Genomic DNA, 18,397 nt, shown 5'->3' with positions numbered 1-18,397 from the left:
CAAGCCGGAGAATCGAACCAGTGTCCCTGGATCAGTGAAGCAGCTGTGCCAGCCTCTGCCACGGTGCCGCTGCAACGATGTGTATAATACAAAGCAAGAGATACATGAAAAATGTAAGGAGGATCCTAATTTAGGCAACAAGTGATGATCAGGAAGTTAAAAATTAAAGACTAGAGTAAGAGAAAAAAAGTGTTTTATTCGCAAATGTTGGAGACATAAGGAAGTTTGAATCTGTCTAAAGCTCAATCTTCATTCAGAGAGAGAGCAGCAGCAGCAGCTTTGCTGGCCAGGAGTGAGCCGCTGAACAAGCTCATTGTCCATTTCCGCATTCAGACAATGAGGAGCGGTGATTGGCTGGGGGAACAGAGTCCTTCCGGTCCTCCAGAGTTCCCATTGGTCAATCCCCCGCATACAGACAATGGGAGGCGGAGCCCCACGTGGGGGTAGGCGGGACTTTGCCTTCCAGCCGCGCTGAGCGGCTGTCCAATGGGAAAGGCTGGAAGACCCGGACAGACAATGGTCAGTGCGCCGGCTTTGTCCCGGGCCCCGCCCCACACACCCGCACATGCGCATTCCCCAAATTCCGCCAATGTGCACTTCCGACTCACTGCCTCTCACCGTAGCTGGCCAATGGGAAGTGTTAGAACACCGGAAGGACTCTTGTCCTCCAGCCAATCAGATTGTCCACCCAAGGGAGAGGCAAGGACACCTGCACCATGGAGAAACCATGGAAATGTGGGGACTGTGGGAAGAGATACAGATTCCCATCAGAGCTGGAGGTTCACCGGCGCATCCACACTGGGGAGAGGCCATTCACCTGCTCTCAGTGTGGGAAGGGATTCACTCAGTTATCCCACCTGCGGACACACCAGCGAATTCACACTGGAGAGAGACCGTTCACCTGCTCTCAGTGTGGGAAGGGATTCACACAATCGTCCCATCTACAGTCACACCAGTGTGTTCACACTGGGGAGAGACCATTCACCTGCTCTCAGTGTGGGAAGGGATTCACACAATCGTCCCATCTACAGTCACACCAGTGTGTTCACACTGGGGAGAGGCCATTCACCTGCTCTCAGTGTGGGAAGGGATTCACACAATCGTCCCATCTACAGTCACACCAGTGTGTTCACGCTGGGGAGAGGCCATTCACCTGCTCTCAGTGTGGGAAGGGATTCACACAATCGTCCCATCTACAGTCACACCAGTGTGTTCACGCTGGGGAGAGGCCATTCACCTGCTCTCAGTGTGGGAAGGGATTCACACAATCGTCCCATCTACAGTCACACCAGTGTGTTCACGCTGGGGAGAGGCCATTCACCTGCTCTCAGTGTGGGAAGGGATTCACTCAGTTATCCCACCTGCGGACACACCAGCGAATTCACACTGGGGAGAGGCCATTCACCTGCTCTCAGTGTGGGAAGGGATTCACACAATCGTCCCATCTACAGTCACACCAGTGTGTTCACGCTGGGGAGAGGCCATTCACCTGCTCTCAGTGTGGGAAGGGATTCAGTCAGTTATCCAGCCTGCAGAGACACCAGCGAGTTCACAGTGGGGAGAGGCCATTCACCTGCTCTCAGTGTGAGAAGGAATTCACTCATTTATCAAGCCTGCAGACACACCAGCGAGTTCACATTGGGGAGAGACCGTTCACCTGCTCTCAGTGTGAGAAGGAATTCACTCATTTATCGAGCCTGCAGATACACCAGCGAGTTCACACTGGAGAGAGACCATTCACGTGCTCTCAGTGTGGCAAGGGATTCAGTGATTCATCCAACATGCGGAGACACCAGCGAGTTCACACTGGGGAGAAGCCATTCATCTGCTCTCAGTGTGAGAAGGGATTCACTCAGATATCCAGTCTGCGGACACACGAGCGAATTCACACTGGGGAGAAACCATTCATCTGCCCTCAGTGTGGGAAGGGATTCACTGACCTATCCAACCTGTGCACACACCAGCGAGTTCACAGTGGGGAGAGGCCGTTCATCTGCTCTCAGTGTGGGAAGGGTTTTAGACTTTCATCCCAGCTGTTGAGACACCAACAAGTTCACGAGTGATTCCAGGGGTTGGATTCTGTTTATTGTTTCTGCTCTCAATTACATCCAGGACTGCATTTTGTTCATTCTCACAGTTGGACAATGGGGAATGTTGGAGGGTTTCTTTCAGCTGGACTGGCTGGCCTCATGACATTGCATCCAGTGGGTTAATGATCTTTGAGACTTGTTGCAAATACCTGCTTTCAAATTTCACAAAAGTATCATCAGTGACAGGATGTTAGGAAGTTCAGAGATAATTAGTAAGGATTTCTGTTTGGAACCCCCAAATGCCCATCCAATTTTCTTTGAAATTATTTATTGTCTCCACTTTCTCCACCTTCTTAGGCAGCGAGTTCCAGGTCATCACCATTCGCTACATCAAATTATTCTTCCTCACATCCCCCCCATCTCTGACTCAAAACTTTAAATCTATGACCCCGCCTTGTTCTTGTCCCACCAACGAATGGGAACAGCTTTTCTTTGTCCACCTGATTTAAACCTGTCAGAATCTTGTCAGGAATGTGTAGCTGGAAATCCCTCCCTAATAGCACTGTGGGCATACTTACACCTTAGGCATTGTAGCAGTTCAAGAAGGCAGTGTTGGGGTTGACCATGGCCGAGGCAGCTACATACAGCCACATATTCTGTTATAAAAGGACTGCAGATTATGGGACTGGACTCTCTTGACCACATTCTTGTGACTACTCAGTTTCTGCAATCACAGATCATTAAAGCTGCTTAGCAAGGCTCCAAAAGAGGACCTGGTGAGAATATTTACACAGAATGCATTAGCATTAAACTTACTCCATAAGTTTGAGCAGCATGGTAGCACAGTGGTTAGCACTGCTATCTCATAGGATTTGATTCCTGGCTTATGTCACTATCTGTGTGGAGTCTGCACATTCTCCCCATGTCCTCCTTTCCTCCGGGTGCTCCAGTTTCCTCCCAAAGTCTAAAGATGTGCAGATTAGGTGGATTGGCCGTGTTAAATTGCCCCTTAGTATCAGGGGGACTAGCTAGGGTAAATGCATGGGAGATAGGGCCTGGGTGTGATTGTGGTCGGTGCAGACTCAATGGGCCAAATGGCCTCCTTCTGCACTATAAGATTCTATGAATCTATGAATAACCAGCTGGTGTTCAGCGGCTGAGATGTCCGAAACTGTAAAAAAGGGGGTCTGACCAATCAACAAACGATGGTAGGTAGTAGATTAAGAAGCGTTCTCAGGCATTGCTTCAATTATTTTATCATAGATTTGTGATAAGAACTGTGAAGGTTTTGTTATCCGGTAGTCAGTGAAGTGACAATACACTCCAAGCAGCACTGGACTGAAAAGTTGACCTCTAAGAGTGGATTCTAATGGTTATAATCCGACCCAAGCGTGGACAGTGAAAAATTCACAGCTCGAGTGGGCACCAGACAGATTTCTTATCTGCGTTTTGGAAACTAAGAGCCAGAAACTTATCGATAAAATGATTTGAGAATAGAGCCAACATTTTGAGTCTGGATGACACTTCATAGGACCTCTCGTGAAGGGTCATCCAGACTTGAAAAGTTGGCTCTATGCTCTCATAAGAACACGGATCTTGCACCTCGACACGGATGCTGTCAGACCTGCTGGGATTTTCCAACATTTTCTGTTTTTGTTTGACTTTTATAATAAATGATTAAGTCTGATTGGAATCCCCACGACCCTCCTGCAATACAGAGAGAAATTGGTGACAAAAGGAGAAGAAGGATATGGATGATAAAGTGTGGGTTCTGATTCTCTGAGCCCGTGTAGAATTAAGAAAATGAGTGAACCAGTTGAGAAGAACAGAAATTACCCATCCCTAACAAAAACTGATCAAATTAAAATAGTTTGAGGAATATAACAAAAAAAATTAATAGATGAAGTTTAAAATCAAGTTTCTTTTGTTGTTAGAGAGGGGGTTTCTCACAATAACTTCATTGCAGTGAAGCCTACTTGAGACTAATTATAAGCTTTAAGTTTGTTAAAATTATTTTGTTATATGGGTTCAGAATACCTTGAGATTAAAAACTAATAAAGGCTATTGAAACAGGGTGGACTGACTTAGACTAACGTAGAATAAGGACCACAGTGTGCCTTATTTATATAATACAAAGGTACTGTCTGCATAGAGACACATAGAGAATTTAAACATGTATTTCAGATTTAAATATGTACTTTTTTTACTAAAATGTGTACCTTGGCCAAACTGCAGACCGCATAAAGTATAATGGGATAAAAACTGAGTGAGACAGGCCACATTCTTTCAGAATAGTGAAGCCACAGAACACAGTTTTTATCAGTATGAGTTATAAAAGTACACGCTTCCCAGACATTAGAATGAATAGAATTATTCATTTTTTACTGATAAGGGATGGCTAAGCAGGTAGTGGAAAGAAACTTTTGAACTCTATAAGCTGTGTAATAGAAGTTGCTGAGAATCAGTTAGAAAGCAACCTTTGAACCCTATGGACCTCCATAAGTGAAAGTTGCAAAGTAACAGTGGGCAGGAACTTTCAGATTCTACAGACCAATGAATTCCCATTCTTCCAAAAGATGGAACGTTATTGGCCAAGGTAAATATTGTGCACGAACATGATTGGAGCATCCAGTTGGGATGACAGAGTGGGTGGGTGAAATGAACCTTCAAAATAGTATAACTATATGGCCAATGAATAACTTTATAAAGGAGTTGGACTGCCCAGCTGCCTTTCTCCCAGTGCGCGTTGGTCAATAAAGAATGTCTTAAACCAATACAGTGTCTTCCGCAAATCTTTGTATGAACTGGGTTCATCCCAACACTTGGCTTCTGAGAAAAACTCCCATCATATGTAAAGTGATGTAATTGTGTGCCAAGTTTTTTTTGCTCACTCCCCACCCCTTTAAGTTCTGTAGAAAAGCTAACACTTTCAGTGAACAGTTGGTTTGTTTGTAAATCACCTGGTAGTTTTTGATTGAGGATTTATGGGAACCAGTTAAATGTAGAAATTTTAAGCGTAGCCTGGAGGAACTTGGAATAACTGAGACTTTTATTGTGTTGTCAACCCAGTCCCAGATAAAGAACAAATATTTTACACCTGCAACATGTTTGGGATTTTAAACTAACAAAGACTAGATGTTGCCTCTAAAATCAGCCTTGGAGGTCGGCTTAAAAATATGGTTGTTATAATGAAGGGGAATGAAGGATCTTACATCTTATTTAATCAAGGCGTTGTGAGCTTAGACCATAAGACATAGGAGCAGAATTAGGCCAGGCAGCCCATCAAGTCTTCTCCACTATTCAATCTTGACTGATATTTTTCTCATCCCCATTCCCCATAATCCCTGATCCCTTATTAACTAAGAACCTATCTATCTCTGTCTTACAGACTCTCAATGAGCTGGCCTTCACAGCTTTATGTGGTAAAGTGTTCCATAGATTCACCACTCTCTGGCTGAAGAAATTGCTCCTCATCTTTGTTTTAAAGGATTATCCCTTTAGCCTGAGGTTGTGCCCTCTAGTTCTAGTTTTTTACTAAGTTTCATTAAGATCCTCCCTCATCCTTCTAAACTCCAATGAATACAAACCCAGAGACCTCAACCATTCTTCATATAGCTCTTCATTCCAGAGATCATTCTTGTGAACCTCCTCCAGATTCTTTCCGAGACCAGCATATCCTTCCTTAGATGTGTGGCCCAAAACTGCTCACAATACTCCAAATGGGGCCTGACCAGAGCCTTATACAGTCTCAGAAGTATATCGCTGCTCCTGTATTCTAGCCTTCTTGACATGAATGCTAACATTGCATTTGCCTTCCTAACTGCTGACTAAACCTGCATGTTAGTTTTAAAAGAATCTTGAACAATAACTCCCAAGTCCCTTTGTGCTTTTGATTTTCAAAGCATTTCCCCATTTAGAAAATAGTCTATGCCTCCAATCCTCCTACCCAAGTGCATAATCTCACAGTTGTCCAGATTGTATTCCACCTGCCACTTCTTTGCCCACTTTCCGAGCCCATCCAAGTCCTTCTGCAGCCCTCCTACTTCCCCAGTACTACCTGTCCCTCCACATATCTTTGTATCATCTGCAGACCATCCAGTGGCACTGCTGCCTTAAAAAAGCAAATACAACAATGGTTTTGGCATATACTAGAAGGCAACAGTACCTTCTTTTCCATCTTCCAATCATTAAAGTATATTGTGAAATGTTTGTGGCGCTCTGTCACTTTAAGAAGCTAAAGCTGTGAGAGAAAATGCTGAGGATTCATTGTTTGAAATTTACGAGCTGTGAGAATTGGTGTGTTTTGTTTGTTTTGGTGGATGTTTGTAGATGTGTTTTATCATTGTTTTGGGCTACATTTGTTAAGGCTTATCTTTCAGGGGAATTAACCTTATCTTGAGTCTTTATTTAAAGGCATTCCTGGAAGTTTAGAAACAGAACCACAAGAACGTTTAAGGAATTCATTCTGGTTATTGTTGTTATACAGCTAATACTATGTTTCTCTGGGTAAGGATAATATTTGTGGGTTGAATGCTTCAAGCTTTGAGGTTTTCTGTCTGTGATTTAAGTCAAACAGATTTAAATAAAGGAAGTGTAATAAATAAAGCTTTTTTTTCACAGAAGTTGTGAACCTAGAGCCATATTCACTGGCCAGAGACATGATTCCAGGAGACTTTTCTAAATTTGTGGGGACTTTAATCCAGATCCAAACTCACACATGTGAGTATGAGAGAATTTTAATTGTAATGGTTATTTAAAATTTGGGACACGTGAAAAGATTACATGGAACAGCACAGCACAGTACAGGCCCATCGGCCCTCAATGTTGTGCTGAGCTACGTCCAAACCCAAGATCAAGCTATCCCACTCCCTATAATTCTGACCAATCCTGTGTTCATTGAATCATAGAATCTCTCCAGCGCAGAAGGGACCATTCAGATTATCCAGTCTGCTCCATCTCTGTAACAGAGCATCTTACACAGGCCCTGACCCTGCCCTGTCCCTGTAATCTCACACATTTACCATGGTTAACCTTTCTAACCCACACAGCTTGGGATACTAAGAGGGAATTCAACACTGCAAATCCACCAAACCTGGGCATCTTTGGTCTGTGGGCGGAAACCGGAGCAGCTGGAAGAAGCCCATGCAGACACAGAGAGAACGTGCAAACTCCACACAGACACTCACCCAAGGCTGGAATTAAATGCGGGGCATTGCGAGGTAGCAGTGCTAACCTCTTTGCAACCATATCACCCTATAGTTGAGGCCAAAACATTGTCTGATTTCAAGAAGATGTGATATATACTCTTGGGGCTAAAGGGATCAAGGGATATGGGAGGTGGTGGGGGTGGGGGAGAAACAGGATATTGAATTCGAAGGTCATGATCAAGATGAATGGTGTAGCAGGCGCAAAGGGCCAAATGGCCTACTCCTGCTTCTAGTTTCTATGTTTCTCTCCACTGTGCCAGCAATCCATCCAGTGGCACAGTGGTTAGCATTGCTGCCTTAAAAAAGCAAACACAACAATGGCTTTGGCATAAACTAGAATGTGACTGACAGTTTCACAATGGAGTCAAGGGCATCAGGAGCAAAAGATACCTTGGGAGGTGTAGAAGAAAGTGACAGAGATTACGAGTGGGTCCTTGGTAGGTTTTCTAAAGAGATTCCCAAAGGAAGTAGCAAGTTGGAAAAAGTCCAGAATAAATTAATCTACAGTTGCACTGGAAACTGTGCCTTACAACTGAATACAAAATACAAAGGGTTCAGGGAACTGGTGGATAAACTGTATAATGGATCTGATTGCTGGCAGGAGAGCATGTCTGTCCTGGGCAATCAGTTACATTGGGAACAGGGGACAGATGATAGGGTGAGTGGTGCTCAGAAAAACCTACTGCTGTTCGGCCAAACCTTGGAACAAGATATTGATTTACAGTCAGAAAATATCAGATCCAGTGAAGAGTTCGAAGATGGCATGGGGACTTTGAGGGAGCTAATTCAGCCACAAAGTGACACCTCCCTGAAGCAGTCCACTCCCTGTGTTTAGCTAAAACCAAACAACTTGAGACACAAATGAGTCACCAGCCAGCAGATGTAGTTGTTTTCTTCAAAAAAAGAATCACTAAAAGTACTCCCACCTCTCCTGTGTGATAAGGGAATGCCAGTGTGTGTGTGATTAGCCATGACTTTTGCACTGTCATGATCCACAACACTTACTCCAAGTTTGTTTGCTCAGTTGAAGGAATACCGTACATTAGTCATAATTGTTGAAGCAGGGTGTTCTTTGCAAGCATCGCAGATTTGAAGAATTAGTTTGGAAAGGGAATGAAAATTAATTTAATTTGAACTGCTGTGTGTTTCTATTTGAAATAAATACAGACTGTACCTAAATATAAAAGGAATGATTTGGGTTTGAAATTAAGTTGTTCAAGGTTAGGATTGTGAAGGCCAATTTTGCTCCCAAAACATAAAGATAAGGCTGCAAACCAGTTTCAACTTTCCAAAACATTTGAATTAAAATTGTTGAGATTCAATTAACAATACATTTCACAAAGTACTTAAGAACATAAGAACATAAGAAATAGGAGCAGGAGTAGGCCATCTAGCCCTTCGAGCCTGCCCCGCCATTCAATAAGATCATGGCTGATCTGTCGTGGCTCAGTTCCACTTTCCCGCCCTCTCCCCATAACCCTTAATCCCCTCTCTTATCAAGAACCCATCAACCCGCTTCTTAAAAATATTTAGCGAGGCAGCCTCCACCACTTCAACGGGCAGAGAATTCCAGAGATTCACCACCCTTTGAGTGAAGAAGTTCCTCCTCAACTCCGTTCTAAACCGCCTCCCCTTTATCTTGAGGCTGTGCCCCCTAGTCCTACTGTCTTTTTTGAGCGGGAAGAGTCTCTCCACCTCTATCCTATCCATCCCATTCATCATCTTATACGTCTCAATGAGATCTCCCCTCATTCTTCTAAACTCTAACGAGTACAAGCCTAGTTTATTCAGCCTCTCCTCATAGCTCAATCCCCTCAACTCCGGTATCAGCCTAGTAAACCTCCTCTGCACTCCCTCCAGGGCCAAAATATCCTTGCGCAGGTGCGGCGCCCAAAACTGCACACAGTACTCCAGCTGCGGCCTCACCAATGCCCTATACAGCTGCAGCAAGACCTCCCTACTTTTATATTCAATCCCCCTCGCTATGAAGGCCAGCATCCCATTCGCCTTCCTGACCACCTGCTGCACCTGCAAGCTGGGTTTTTGCGACTCATGCACAAGGACCCCGAGGTCCCTCTGCACCGTCGCCTGCTGCAGTTTTTCGCCCCGTAAGTAATAGTCCTTCCTACCATTATTCCTACCAAAGTGGACCACCTCACACTTGCCAACATTAAATTCCATTTGCCATTTCCTGGCCCATTCGCCCAGCCTATCTAGATCCTTCTGCAGACTCTCCACACCCTCCGCACAATTTGCCTTTCCCCCAATCTTGGTGTCATCAGCAAATTTCGACACCCTACACTCGGTTCCCTCCTCCAGATCATCTATATAAATGGTAAATAGCTCTTTCAACTTTGATTAAATAGTAAATATTGAAAATTGAAATTGGTGTTCAAAAAAGGATAAAAGAGATGAAATTTGAACAAAATTGAAGAAAATAACACAAGAGAAGTTTTTTAAATTATGTAATTTATTTGCATGCCAAATTTCCTCTGCCCACTCCCCACCTCTCTAGGTTCTACAGAAAAGTTAACCCTTTCAGCAGACAGTTGATTTTTATAAATCGACACACAGCCTTTGTTTTTTTAATGTAACCCATGATTGGACACATTAACTCACTGAGATCTTGACCAGAGCCAGATGGAGTGTTTGTGTTTTTTGTTTAAACAGGTGATGATGGTTTCCAGCTCTGAGTGAAGGCAGCAGTTTTGAGAATGAAAGCAGAGAATAAAAGACTTTACCTTTCAGAAAGCCAACAAGACTGCTTTTGGGATTGGAATTGATAAATATCTGACATGAGTTGCTATTTCAAGCATTTGAAATGGAAATTACCTGGTGTTTAAAGGAAAGAATAAAATTGGTAATGCCTGGAATCAAATGGAAATGTTTAATTTCTGTAAAAACATATTATAAGAATACGTAATAATTTATTTGACTCTAAAGATTCTCCAGAACTCCTGAAAGTGTAGTTTAAATCCATACATTTGGGTGTTTATGAAGATTTGAGTGAAAGGGACGTCTCGATGAGATGAATGAGGTGACAGTTTTATCTTGGAGACACTTGTTTCTTTGTCTATGAACTATTTGAGAAAAATGAATTTGATAATCTGGCCACCATCTAAAACACTGGGACTGTACAGGAGGAAACAAGCAAAGACATTGAGATGAAGGACACCTGTAAACCTGACTTTGGATTTTCTTTTGAAGACTCTGACAGAATTATTGAATGGTGCATCCTTTGTAAGACAGTGGAATCCAGGATGATGAAACTAATTGGTAAAATAGACAGCACAATCCCAAAAGACCTGATAATCCTTCCACAAATGCAAAACAATGATTTGTGGGAGAGGGCAGAGAGATGCCAACAAGTAGGGCAAAAGAACACTGTCTGGTTTGAAAGAAAATGAGTGACAACATTTAACAGGGAGGGAAATAAGTGAAGGTGAGATTCCAACAGAGAATTAAAGAAGGAATTGGAACACCGATGTGAGACTGCAGAAATGGTTTGTAAATTGGGAACTTACATCCGAGAGTACACGGTGCAGCTGTACTGAAAAGTGAAGGGCAGTCCAGTGGCAGAGTGGTTAACACTACTCCCTTACAGCGCCAAGGACCTGGATTCAATTCTAGCCTTGGATGACTGCCTGTATAGAGTTTACACATTCTCCTTGGGTCTGCGTGGATTTCCTTTAGGTGTTCCAGTTTTTTGCCTTCATCCAAAGATGTGTGAGTTGATTGGCCATAGTAAATTGTGCCTTATTGCCAGCTGGACTAGCAGGGTAAATAAGTGGGGTTATGGGGATATGGCCTGGATGGGATTGTGGTCTGTGCAGCCTCGATGGGCCTCCTTCTGCACTGTAATGATTCTATGATTTAAATGGGACTTTCTCAGCTACTGGACCAACAGCATGACATGAAATGGTTAATATGGTCTGAAGAGTAAGAAATCACTTTGAAATGATAAAGGCACTGACACATACTCCATAGAGAAACTGATTGTAAGACCAAACTAAATGGAATTTTTGATTAGATCAAATGAAGCCGAGGGAGAAATAATAGTTAATCAGAATGAATTACAAGATGGATACAGGTGAAGGAACAGCTTTGAGAATTTTTTTTAAGTCTATGCAATTTGTATAGGAATTATATGTTATCACTGCTTTTATATCCAATTATACCGGTTCAATTATATCTAAAAATTAGTTATGAGAAGAAGATTGTAAAGGGAAAGGAAGTTGGCTATCTTGGACAAAGCCAATGAACAAAAGGGGGGAAATATCAGAGTGAATTAATAGATTTCATAAAAGAGGTGATAGATGTAATACCCCTGCATTTGAGTAAAATCACATGTTTGTCAAATGCTCTACGTCAAGGTTCTAATATCAGCAAGGTTGTTTACTTGTTTGAGGAACAAACAATTTCTAGATTACAGACAAGCCTTGGGTGAAGTTTTAATAATAAACCTACATTGGCAAGGTAGGAATTTTAGAACAATGTTTTGTGTTTTGACTAACAGTATAGCATTGATATCTGTATTGCAGCTGAGAGTGGTGTTGGAAAGCTCAGTGGGATTGGTGAGTGAATTTGGGCTTTGCAGGTTGGACTCTGGTTGTGGAGGTACTGAATGCCCCTGGGGCAGGATTTTGGGAAATCGCCTTTGGTTCAGGAACCTGAGGAAAATTCATATTTCTACAGGGGTGGCCACCCAACTGAAGTGATTAAAGTCGCTTGTCTAGTTCACCATTGTACCTTAAAATAAATTTCAATTCATTTGCTGTTTCAGAGGCTTTTTTTGATGGTTAAGTCCCTTTCAAATTAAAGCATTTAGAGGGTCAATATGGAACTGAGTTACCATGCTGTTGTAACCAAATCAAATTGTGTCTAAATATTAATAGTATATCCCTGTAAAGCTGACAGAAAAGCTTTACGAAGGTTCAAATAAGATTCACAAGGATGTTAACAGAGCTGAGTGTGTTTAAGTCACAGGATAGATTGAACAGGCTGGGGATAATTTTGCCAGGAAAGAGAAGGCTGAAGACTGACCTGACAGAGATTTTAATGGGTGTGATAGGATTGATATCATCAAGTCATCACTGTGATTACAGGATAGAAATCTGGAACTGACAATTCTAGTTCTCACAGAAAATCGTTCTTCATCTCAAATTATAAATATATGTCCCCACACACTCCCTCTTTTCTGAAGTAAAGTTTATTTATCAGTCAAAAGCAAAGTTTACTTTAAGACTGCAATGAATTTGAGAACATAAGAAAGAACATAAGAAATAGGAGCAGGAGTAGGCCATCTAGCCCTTCGAGCCTGCCCCGCCATTCAATAAGATCATGGCTGATCTGTCGTGGCTCAGTTCCACTTTCCCGCCCTCTCCCCATAACCCTTAATCCCCTCTCTTATCAAAAACCCATCAACCCGCGTCTTAAAAATATTTAGCGAGGCAGCCTCCACCACTTCAACGGGCAGAGAATTCCAGAGATTCACCACCCTTTGAGTGAAGAAGTTCCTCCTCAACTCCGTTCTAAACCGCCCCCCCTTTATCTTGAGGCTGTGCCCCCTAGTCCTACTGTCTTTTTTGAGCGGGAAGAGTCTCTCCACCTCTATCCTATCCATCCCATTCATCATCTTATATGTCTCAATGAGATACAGTGAAATTTCCCTAATGGCCACATTACAGCGCCTGTTCGGGTCAATGCACCTAACCAGTACATCTTTCAGACTGTGAGAAGTAACCAGAGCCCCGGGAAAAATCCGTGCAGACCTATTGATTGTAAAATTAAGTCATCCTACTATCCTCCTCTTGCTTTTTCTCCAATTTTCCTCCCCTGAAGGTGTTGCCTCTCGACTTCAGTCTCATACTCACCTATTGTCCTCCCCAATATGTCACCCAGTTCTCGAAGTCATTCCATCTAAATTTAACAACCTATTTTACTATAAGGTGACATTCCAATCCAATCCAGTGATATCCCATTGTACTTTATGAAAGGGCGGGGTCACTGCGCCCAACTTTCCATTCCAGTCCCAGGGTTTTGGATACTGCGGTCTGGATGCGTAATGGCGGCTGCATCTCCCACACGCCATCGCGCCGCAGAAACCACTCTATCCGCCGCGCAGGCGGGCGGTCTGGGACTGCGCATGTCCAAGGGAGAGGAGAAGCTGCGCGTGTGCCGATGAGCGCCCACCCCCTGACCCTCGTGCTGAGGTGTTGGCCAATGGAAAAAGTTGGAGGACCGGAAAGACTCTGCTCCTCCAGCCAATCAGTGTATGAGCTTTGTGTGACTGGAGATGGAGTTTCAGAAACATTAAAACTTCCTCCTGTGAGTAAAACACTTTCTTTTCTCCCCCTTTCCATTTCTTTTCCCATTCTGGGGGGTCAGTGGGGACTTGCAGCAACTGAAGGGTAAGGAAGTGAGTCCAGTCTGTATATTCCACACATTGTCAGTCCAGTGAGATAGACAGATATCTGTCTGCAGCCTGCATGGAGATTTTCAGCTCTCTGTGTCCAGGACAGGCAGCAGTGAGCATGGATCTGTCAATCAGCCTCAATCAGCATCTTCAGGAGAATTGGGAGGGTGAATATTAGATACAGCAGAGTGAGAATGGAGGGAGAGTGTGTGGGATGGAGATTTACAGCTTTTAGGGAATGAGAGAGGAAAGAATGTTCCACAGAAACTAGAATTATTATTGTAAAAGATTGAGTTTTATTTGCTGTAAAAATGTAAGAGTTTAATTGCTGTGTATGTAAAGAATGTGCAATGAAGATAAACGTACTGACGAGTGAGACCTTCAAACTCTGATTAGCCTCAACATTTAAAACTGTGTAAATAAGGGATTGTACAGAATCAGCTAAAGGGATATATTGAACCAGTTCTCTTGTATTCCTGTCTAAGATAATGAGAGAAGGTGGTGTGTCAGTAATTTAGGATCCAGTTAAATTAATCGACTGATCAAATGGACCAATAGTCACGTAACAAGAGCCCCAACTCTGACATGAGGTAATCATCACTTTGGGGATAAAAGTAGAGATTCTGAAGGTCTTCCTTGCGAACCAAATATTGAAGACTCCCGAGGCTGAGTTCCAAGGAAATTCTTGTCAGAAAAGGAGCCAGACTCCCGAGGCTGAATTCCTGTGAAAGAAGGAGCCAGACAGGGGTACGCTTCTACAGACTGATCACCCACATGAAGTGGTAAAAGTCAATGTCTTGAAGTGGTTCAGTAAAACTTTTTCATTCAATAAACTTTTTTAAATTTACTAATTCACATTTGGACCTGATGTCCTTGACTCAGTTGTCATATTGTCAGTCACATTCTAGCACATAGCAAAGCCAATGTTGTATTTGCTTTTATAGTATAGAAACATAGGAACTAGAAGCAGGAGTAGGAGAGTCTGCTCCACCATTCATCTTGATCATGGCTGATCACCAAATTCAATATCCTGATCCCCCCCTTTCTCCCATATTCCTTGATCCTCTTACCCCAAGAGCTGTATCTAATTTCTTCTTGAAATCAATCAGTGTTTTGGCCTCAACTATAGGGTGGCACAGTGCCAAGCACTGCTGCCTCACAGCGCCAGGGACCCACCTTCAATTCCAGACTTGAGTGACTGTGCGGAGTTTGCACGTTCTCCATGTCTGCATGGGCTTCCTCCAAGTGCTCCAGTTTCCAACCACAGACCAAAGGTGTGCAGGTTGGGTGGATTTGCAATGCTAAATTCCATCTTTGTGTTCCAAGATGTGTAGGTTTGATAGATTAGCCATGTTAAGTGTGTGAGGTTATGGGCATAGGGTGGGACAAAGGGCCTGGGTAAGGTCACTGTTCGAGAGAGTCGGTGCAGACCTGATGGGCTGAATGGTCTTCTAGATTATAGGGATTCGATGATTTACTATCTACAATCTGGGGTGTTGTTAGAACATAGATCCATAGAACATTACAGCACAGAAACAGGCCTTTTGGCCCTTCTTGGTTGCGTCAAATCATTTTTCTGCCTAATCCCACTGACATGCACCTAGACCATATCCCTCCAAACCCCTCTCATCCATGTACCTGTCCAAGCTTTTCTTAAATGTTAAAAGTGAGCACTCTTCATGGCACTCTATTCTTCTTTTCCTGATGACATTCTATCACTGCCCATCTCTGTGGAGTTTGACTTTGGACCTGAATAGTTCTTATCAACTTGCTTACATGCTGTTTCTTTTAGGTGTCTGGTCTCCCAGTGCAACTTTCTATAACTCTGCTATTTGTCTGGTACATCAATGATTCATTCACAATGTGACTTTAAGGCTATTACTTAACTGTGTCCACCCAGGCATGCCAAATATTGACCCTTGCAACAGAGTCAACTAAGGACACAGGGACACTCACATGAGAAATTTGTGAGGGATTCATTTTCTGTTGAAGAACTTGCCAATTCGTCTCACTCAGTTTACAAACATTGCATCAATCTACTCTTTTTTTGGCCAAGTGGCAGCCTGCATCTTGTTTTCATGTTTTTTTGCTGCCAGATGGAGCTGTCCTTTGTTCTGCCACTAACACCTTATTCTGGACCAATGCTTTGTTTCTTTGCAACAACCATTACCTCTCCCTTTCGTTCCAGGACATTTTTGTCATTTGATCTCACTCACCCTCTCACCAATCCCTAACTCAAACAGCAATCTACTGAAAGCAAAGTAGTGAGACCGGCCATTCCAGCAGAAAGAAACCTTCCGACCCTCCCACTTCACCCACTATCAGAATGAACATGGTTCAGTCCTGGATATGATTAACTACAGCAATAACAGCAGAATCCAACTCCTGCAATCACTTGTGAACTTGTTGGTGTCTCAGCAGGGCAGATGATTGAGTGAATCCCTTCCCACAGTCAGTGCAGGTGAAAGGCCTCTCCCCGGTGTGAACTCTCTGGTGTGTCTGCAGGGCGGATGATGTTCTAAACCTCTTTGTGCAGTGACAGCAGCTGAACGGTCTCTCCCCAGTGTGAAAGCGCTGGTGAATCATCAGTACCTGGGAGCTTTTGAATCCCCGCCCACAGTCGGTGCATCTAAAGGGTCTCTCGTTGGTGTGAGTGACTTTGTGTCTCAGCAGGGCGGATGACTGAGCAAAACGCTGTCCACACACAAAGCAGGTGAATGGCCTCTGCCCAGTGTGAACTCGTTGGTGTGTCTGTAAGGTGGATGAATCACTGAATCCCTTCTCACAGTGAGAACAGGTGAATGGTTTCTCCCCAGTGTGAACTCGCTGGTGCACCCGGAGGTGTGATGATGTTTTGAATCTCTTTGTGCAGTGAGAGCAGCTGAACGGTCTCTCCTCAGTGTGACTGCGCTGATGGGACATCAGCTCCTGAGACCTTTTGAAACCACGCCCACAGTGGGAGCATTTAAAGGGTTTCTCATTGGTTTGAGTGACTTTGTGCATCAGCAGTTGGGATGACTGAGTGAACTCATTCCCACACTTGGTGCCATTGAATGACCCGACTCCAGTGTGAACCTGATGTGTCAGGAGGCTGGATGACCGCGTGAAGCATTTCCCACATTTGGAGCAGGTAAACGGTTTCTCACCAGTGTGAACTCGCTGATGTGTCTGCAAGTGAGATAACTGAGTGAATCCCTTCCCACATTGAGAGCAGGTGAATGGCCTCTCCCCAGAATGAACACGCTGGTGTGTCTGCATATTGGACAACTGAGTGAATCCCTTCCCACACATCGTGCAAGTGAACGGTCTCTCCTTGGTGTGAACTCGCTGGTGAATCCGCAGGCTGGATGAATCACTGAATCCCTTCCCACACTGAGGGCAGGTGAATGGCCTCAACCCAGTGTGACTGTGCTGATGTGTTTCCAGTTTGGATGGATACTTAAACCCCTTCCCACAGTCCCCACATTTCCATCGTTTCTCCATGATGCAGGTGTCCTTGTGTCTCTCCAGGTCAGACAATCAGTTGAAGCCACAGAGGGTTACAGTTCCCCTCCAAGCCACTCACGATCCTGACTTGGAACTATATCGCCATTCCTTTTCAGTCACTGGGTCAAAATCCAGAAATTCCCTCCCTACCAGCAGTGTGGGTTAACACGGTGAGAAGTCTGACAACACCAGTTTAAAGGTGAGTGGAGTTCACTCTCCACACACCTGATGAAGGGGCAAACCCCTAAAGCTTTTGGGTTTACTCCCAAGTAACTGCTGCCCTTATCCTTCAGATGGAAATGGTCCTGGTTTTGCAAGGTGCTGTCTGAGGATCTTTGGTGAATTGGGAGGGTGAATATTAGCTACAACAGAATGAGAAGGGAAGGAGAGGGTGGGGGATGGAGATTTACAGCTTTTGGGGAATGAATGAGGAAAAAATGTTCCATAGAAACTAGAATTGTCTGTTCTGAATTTCTACCCAGTACTGACAGTAATGCCTTTTGTAAACTCTTTTACAGGATATTAGAAGGGAAGAATTTTCAGCAAGAAACCTCAAACCAAACGTCATGTCAGGATCTGGCATTTGCATTTGATTCATTGCAAAGTGAATATCAATGACCTCTGATTCTAGAAGGTGAATGTCTTTGTCTGTTCTGTTTGCTTCAGAAGGCTTTAAACATCAGTGTGGCTGGAAAAGGACCAAGACACGTACACTTCCGAGCACGAGTGCTCCAGTGAACTGACTGTGGAAAGAGCTTTAACCAGTTCTACAGCCTGAACGAAAACCACATGGTTACCAGCAGTGGGGGGAACTGTAACCCTCTGTGGCTTTGACTGATTGTCTGACCTGGAGAGACACAAGGACACCTGCATCATGGACTTTAACTTGGCATTGTGAGACTTCTTAGTGTGTTTACCCCAATCCAATGCCGGCATCTCCACATCATTGTGGGTTAACCCACAAATACAGACTGTAGCGATTCAAGATTTTACTTCACCACCACTTTCTCAACGGCAACTAGGGATGGGCAATAAATGCTGACCAGTCAGCGACATCCATGTCTCATGAATGAATAAATTAAAAGATTTCCCTGAGGGTGCTGATTGAGGCTGATTGATAGATCCATGCTCACTGCTTCCTGCCCTGGACACAGAGAGCTGAAAATCTTCAAGCTGACAGCCACGTTACAGTTTTACATTTGGCCATTAATGAGCAGACTGATGATGTGTGTAATACACTGTATTACCTGGTTACAGAC

The 18,397-nt window shown here is 43.8% G+C and overlaps 2 protein-coding genes across 2 annotated transcripts in view; one reads left to right on the top strand and one right to left on the bottom strand.

Annotated features, from left to right (window-relative positions):
* The window catches only part of LOC145362466 (uncharacterized), a 66,645-nt gene extending 64,415 nt beyond the window's left edge, over positions 1 to 2,230 (top strand). The window contains exon 9 of the mRNA XM_080218479.1: positions 761 to 2,230. Coding sequence (XP_080074605.1) covers positions 761 to 2,063 — 1,303 coding nt within the window. The 3' untranslated portion in view covers positions 2,064 to 2,230. The remainder of the gene's footprint in view (positions 1 to 760) is intronic.
* A 13,510-nt stretch (positions 2,231 to 15,740) lies between these two features.
* Positions 15,741 to 17,149, bottom strand: LOC145362469 (uncharacterized). The gene has a single exon (XM_080218482.1). The coding sequence runs from the start codon at positions 17,133 to 17,135 to the stop codon at positions 16,044 to 16,046; it is 1,092 nt and encodes a 363-aa protein (XP_080074608.1). The 5' UTR covers positions 17,136 to 17,149; the 3' UTR covers positions 15,741 to 16,043.
* Between the last annotated feature and the right edge of the window lie 1,248 nt (positions 17,150 to 18,397).

Source organism: Carcharhinus amblyrhynchos, unplaced genomic scaffold (assembly GCF_965287045.1).
Source record: "Carcharhinus amblyrhynchos unplaced genomic scaffold, sCarAmb.v2.hapA scaffold_38, whole genome shotgun sequence".
NCBI classification, from domain to species: Eukaryota; Metazoa; Chordata; class Chondrichthyes; order Carcharhiniformes; family Carcharhinidae; genus Carcharhinus; species Carcharhinus amblyrhynchos.
Note: the sequence above shows the minus strand (reverse complement) of the source record. Positions and strands in the feature narration are given on the sequence as shown.

Coding starts and splice junctions, on each gene's coding strand:
- LOC145362469 (XM_080218482.1), bottom strand. CDS start 17,135: ATGGAGAAACGATGGAAATGTGGGGACTGTGGGAAGGGGTTTAAGTAT.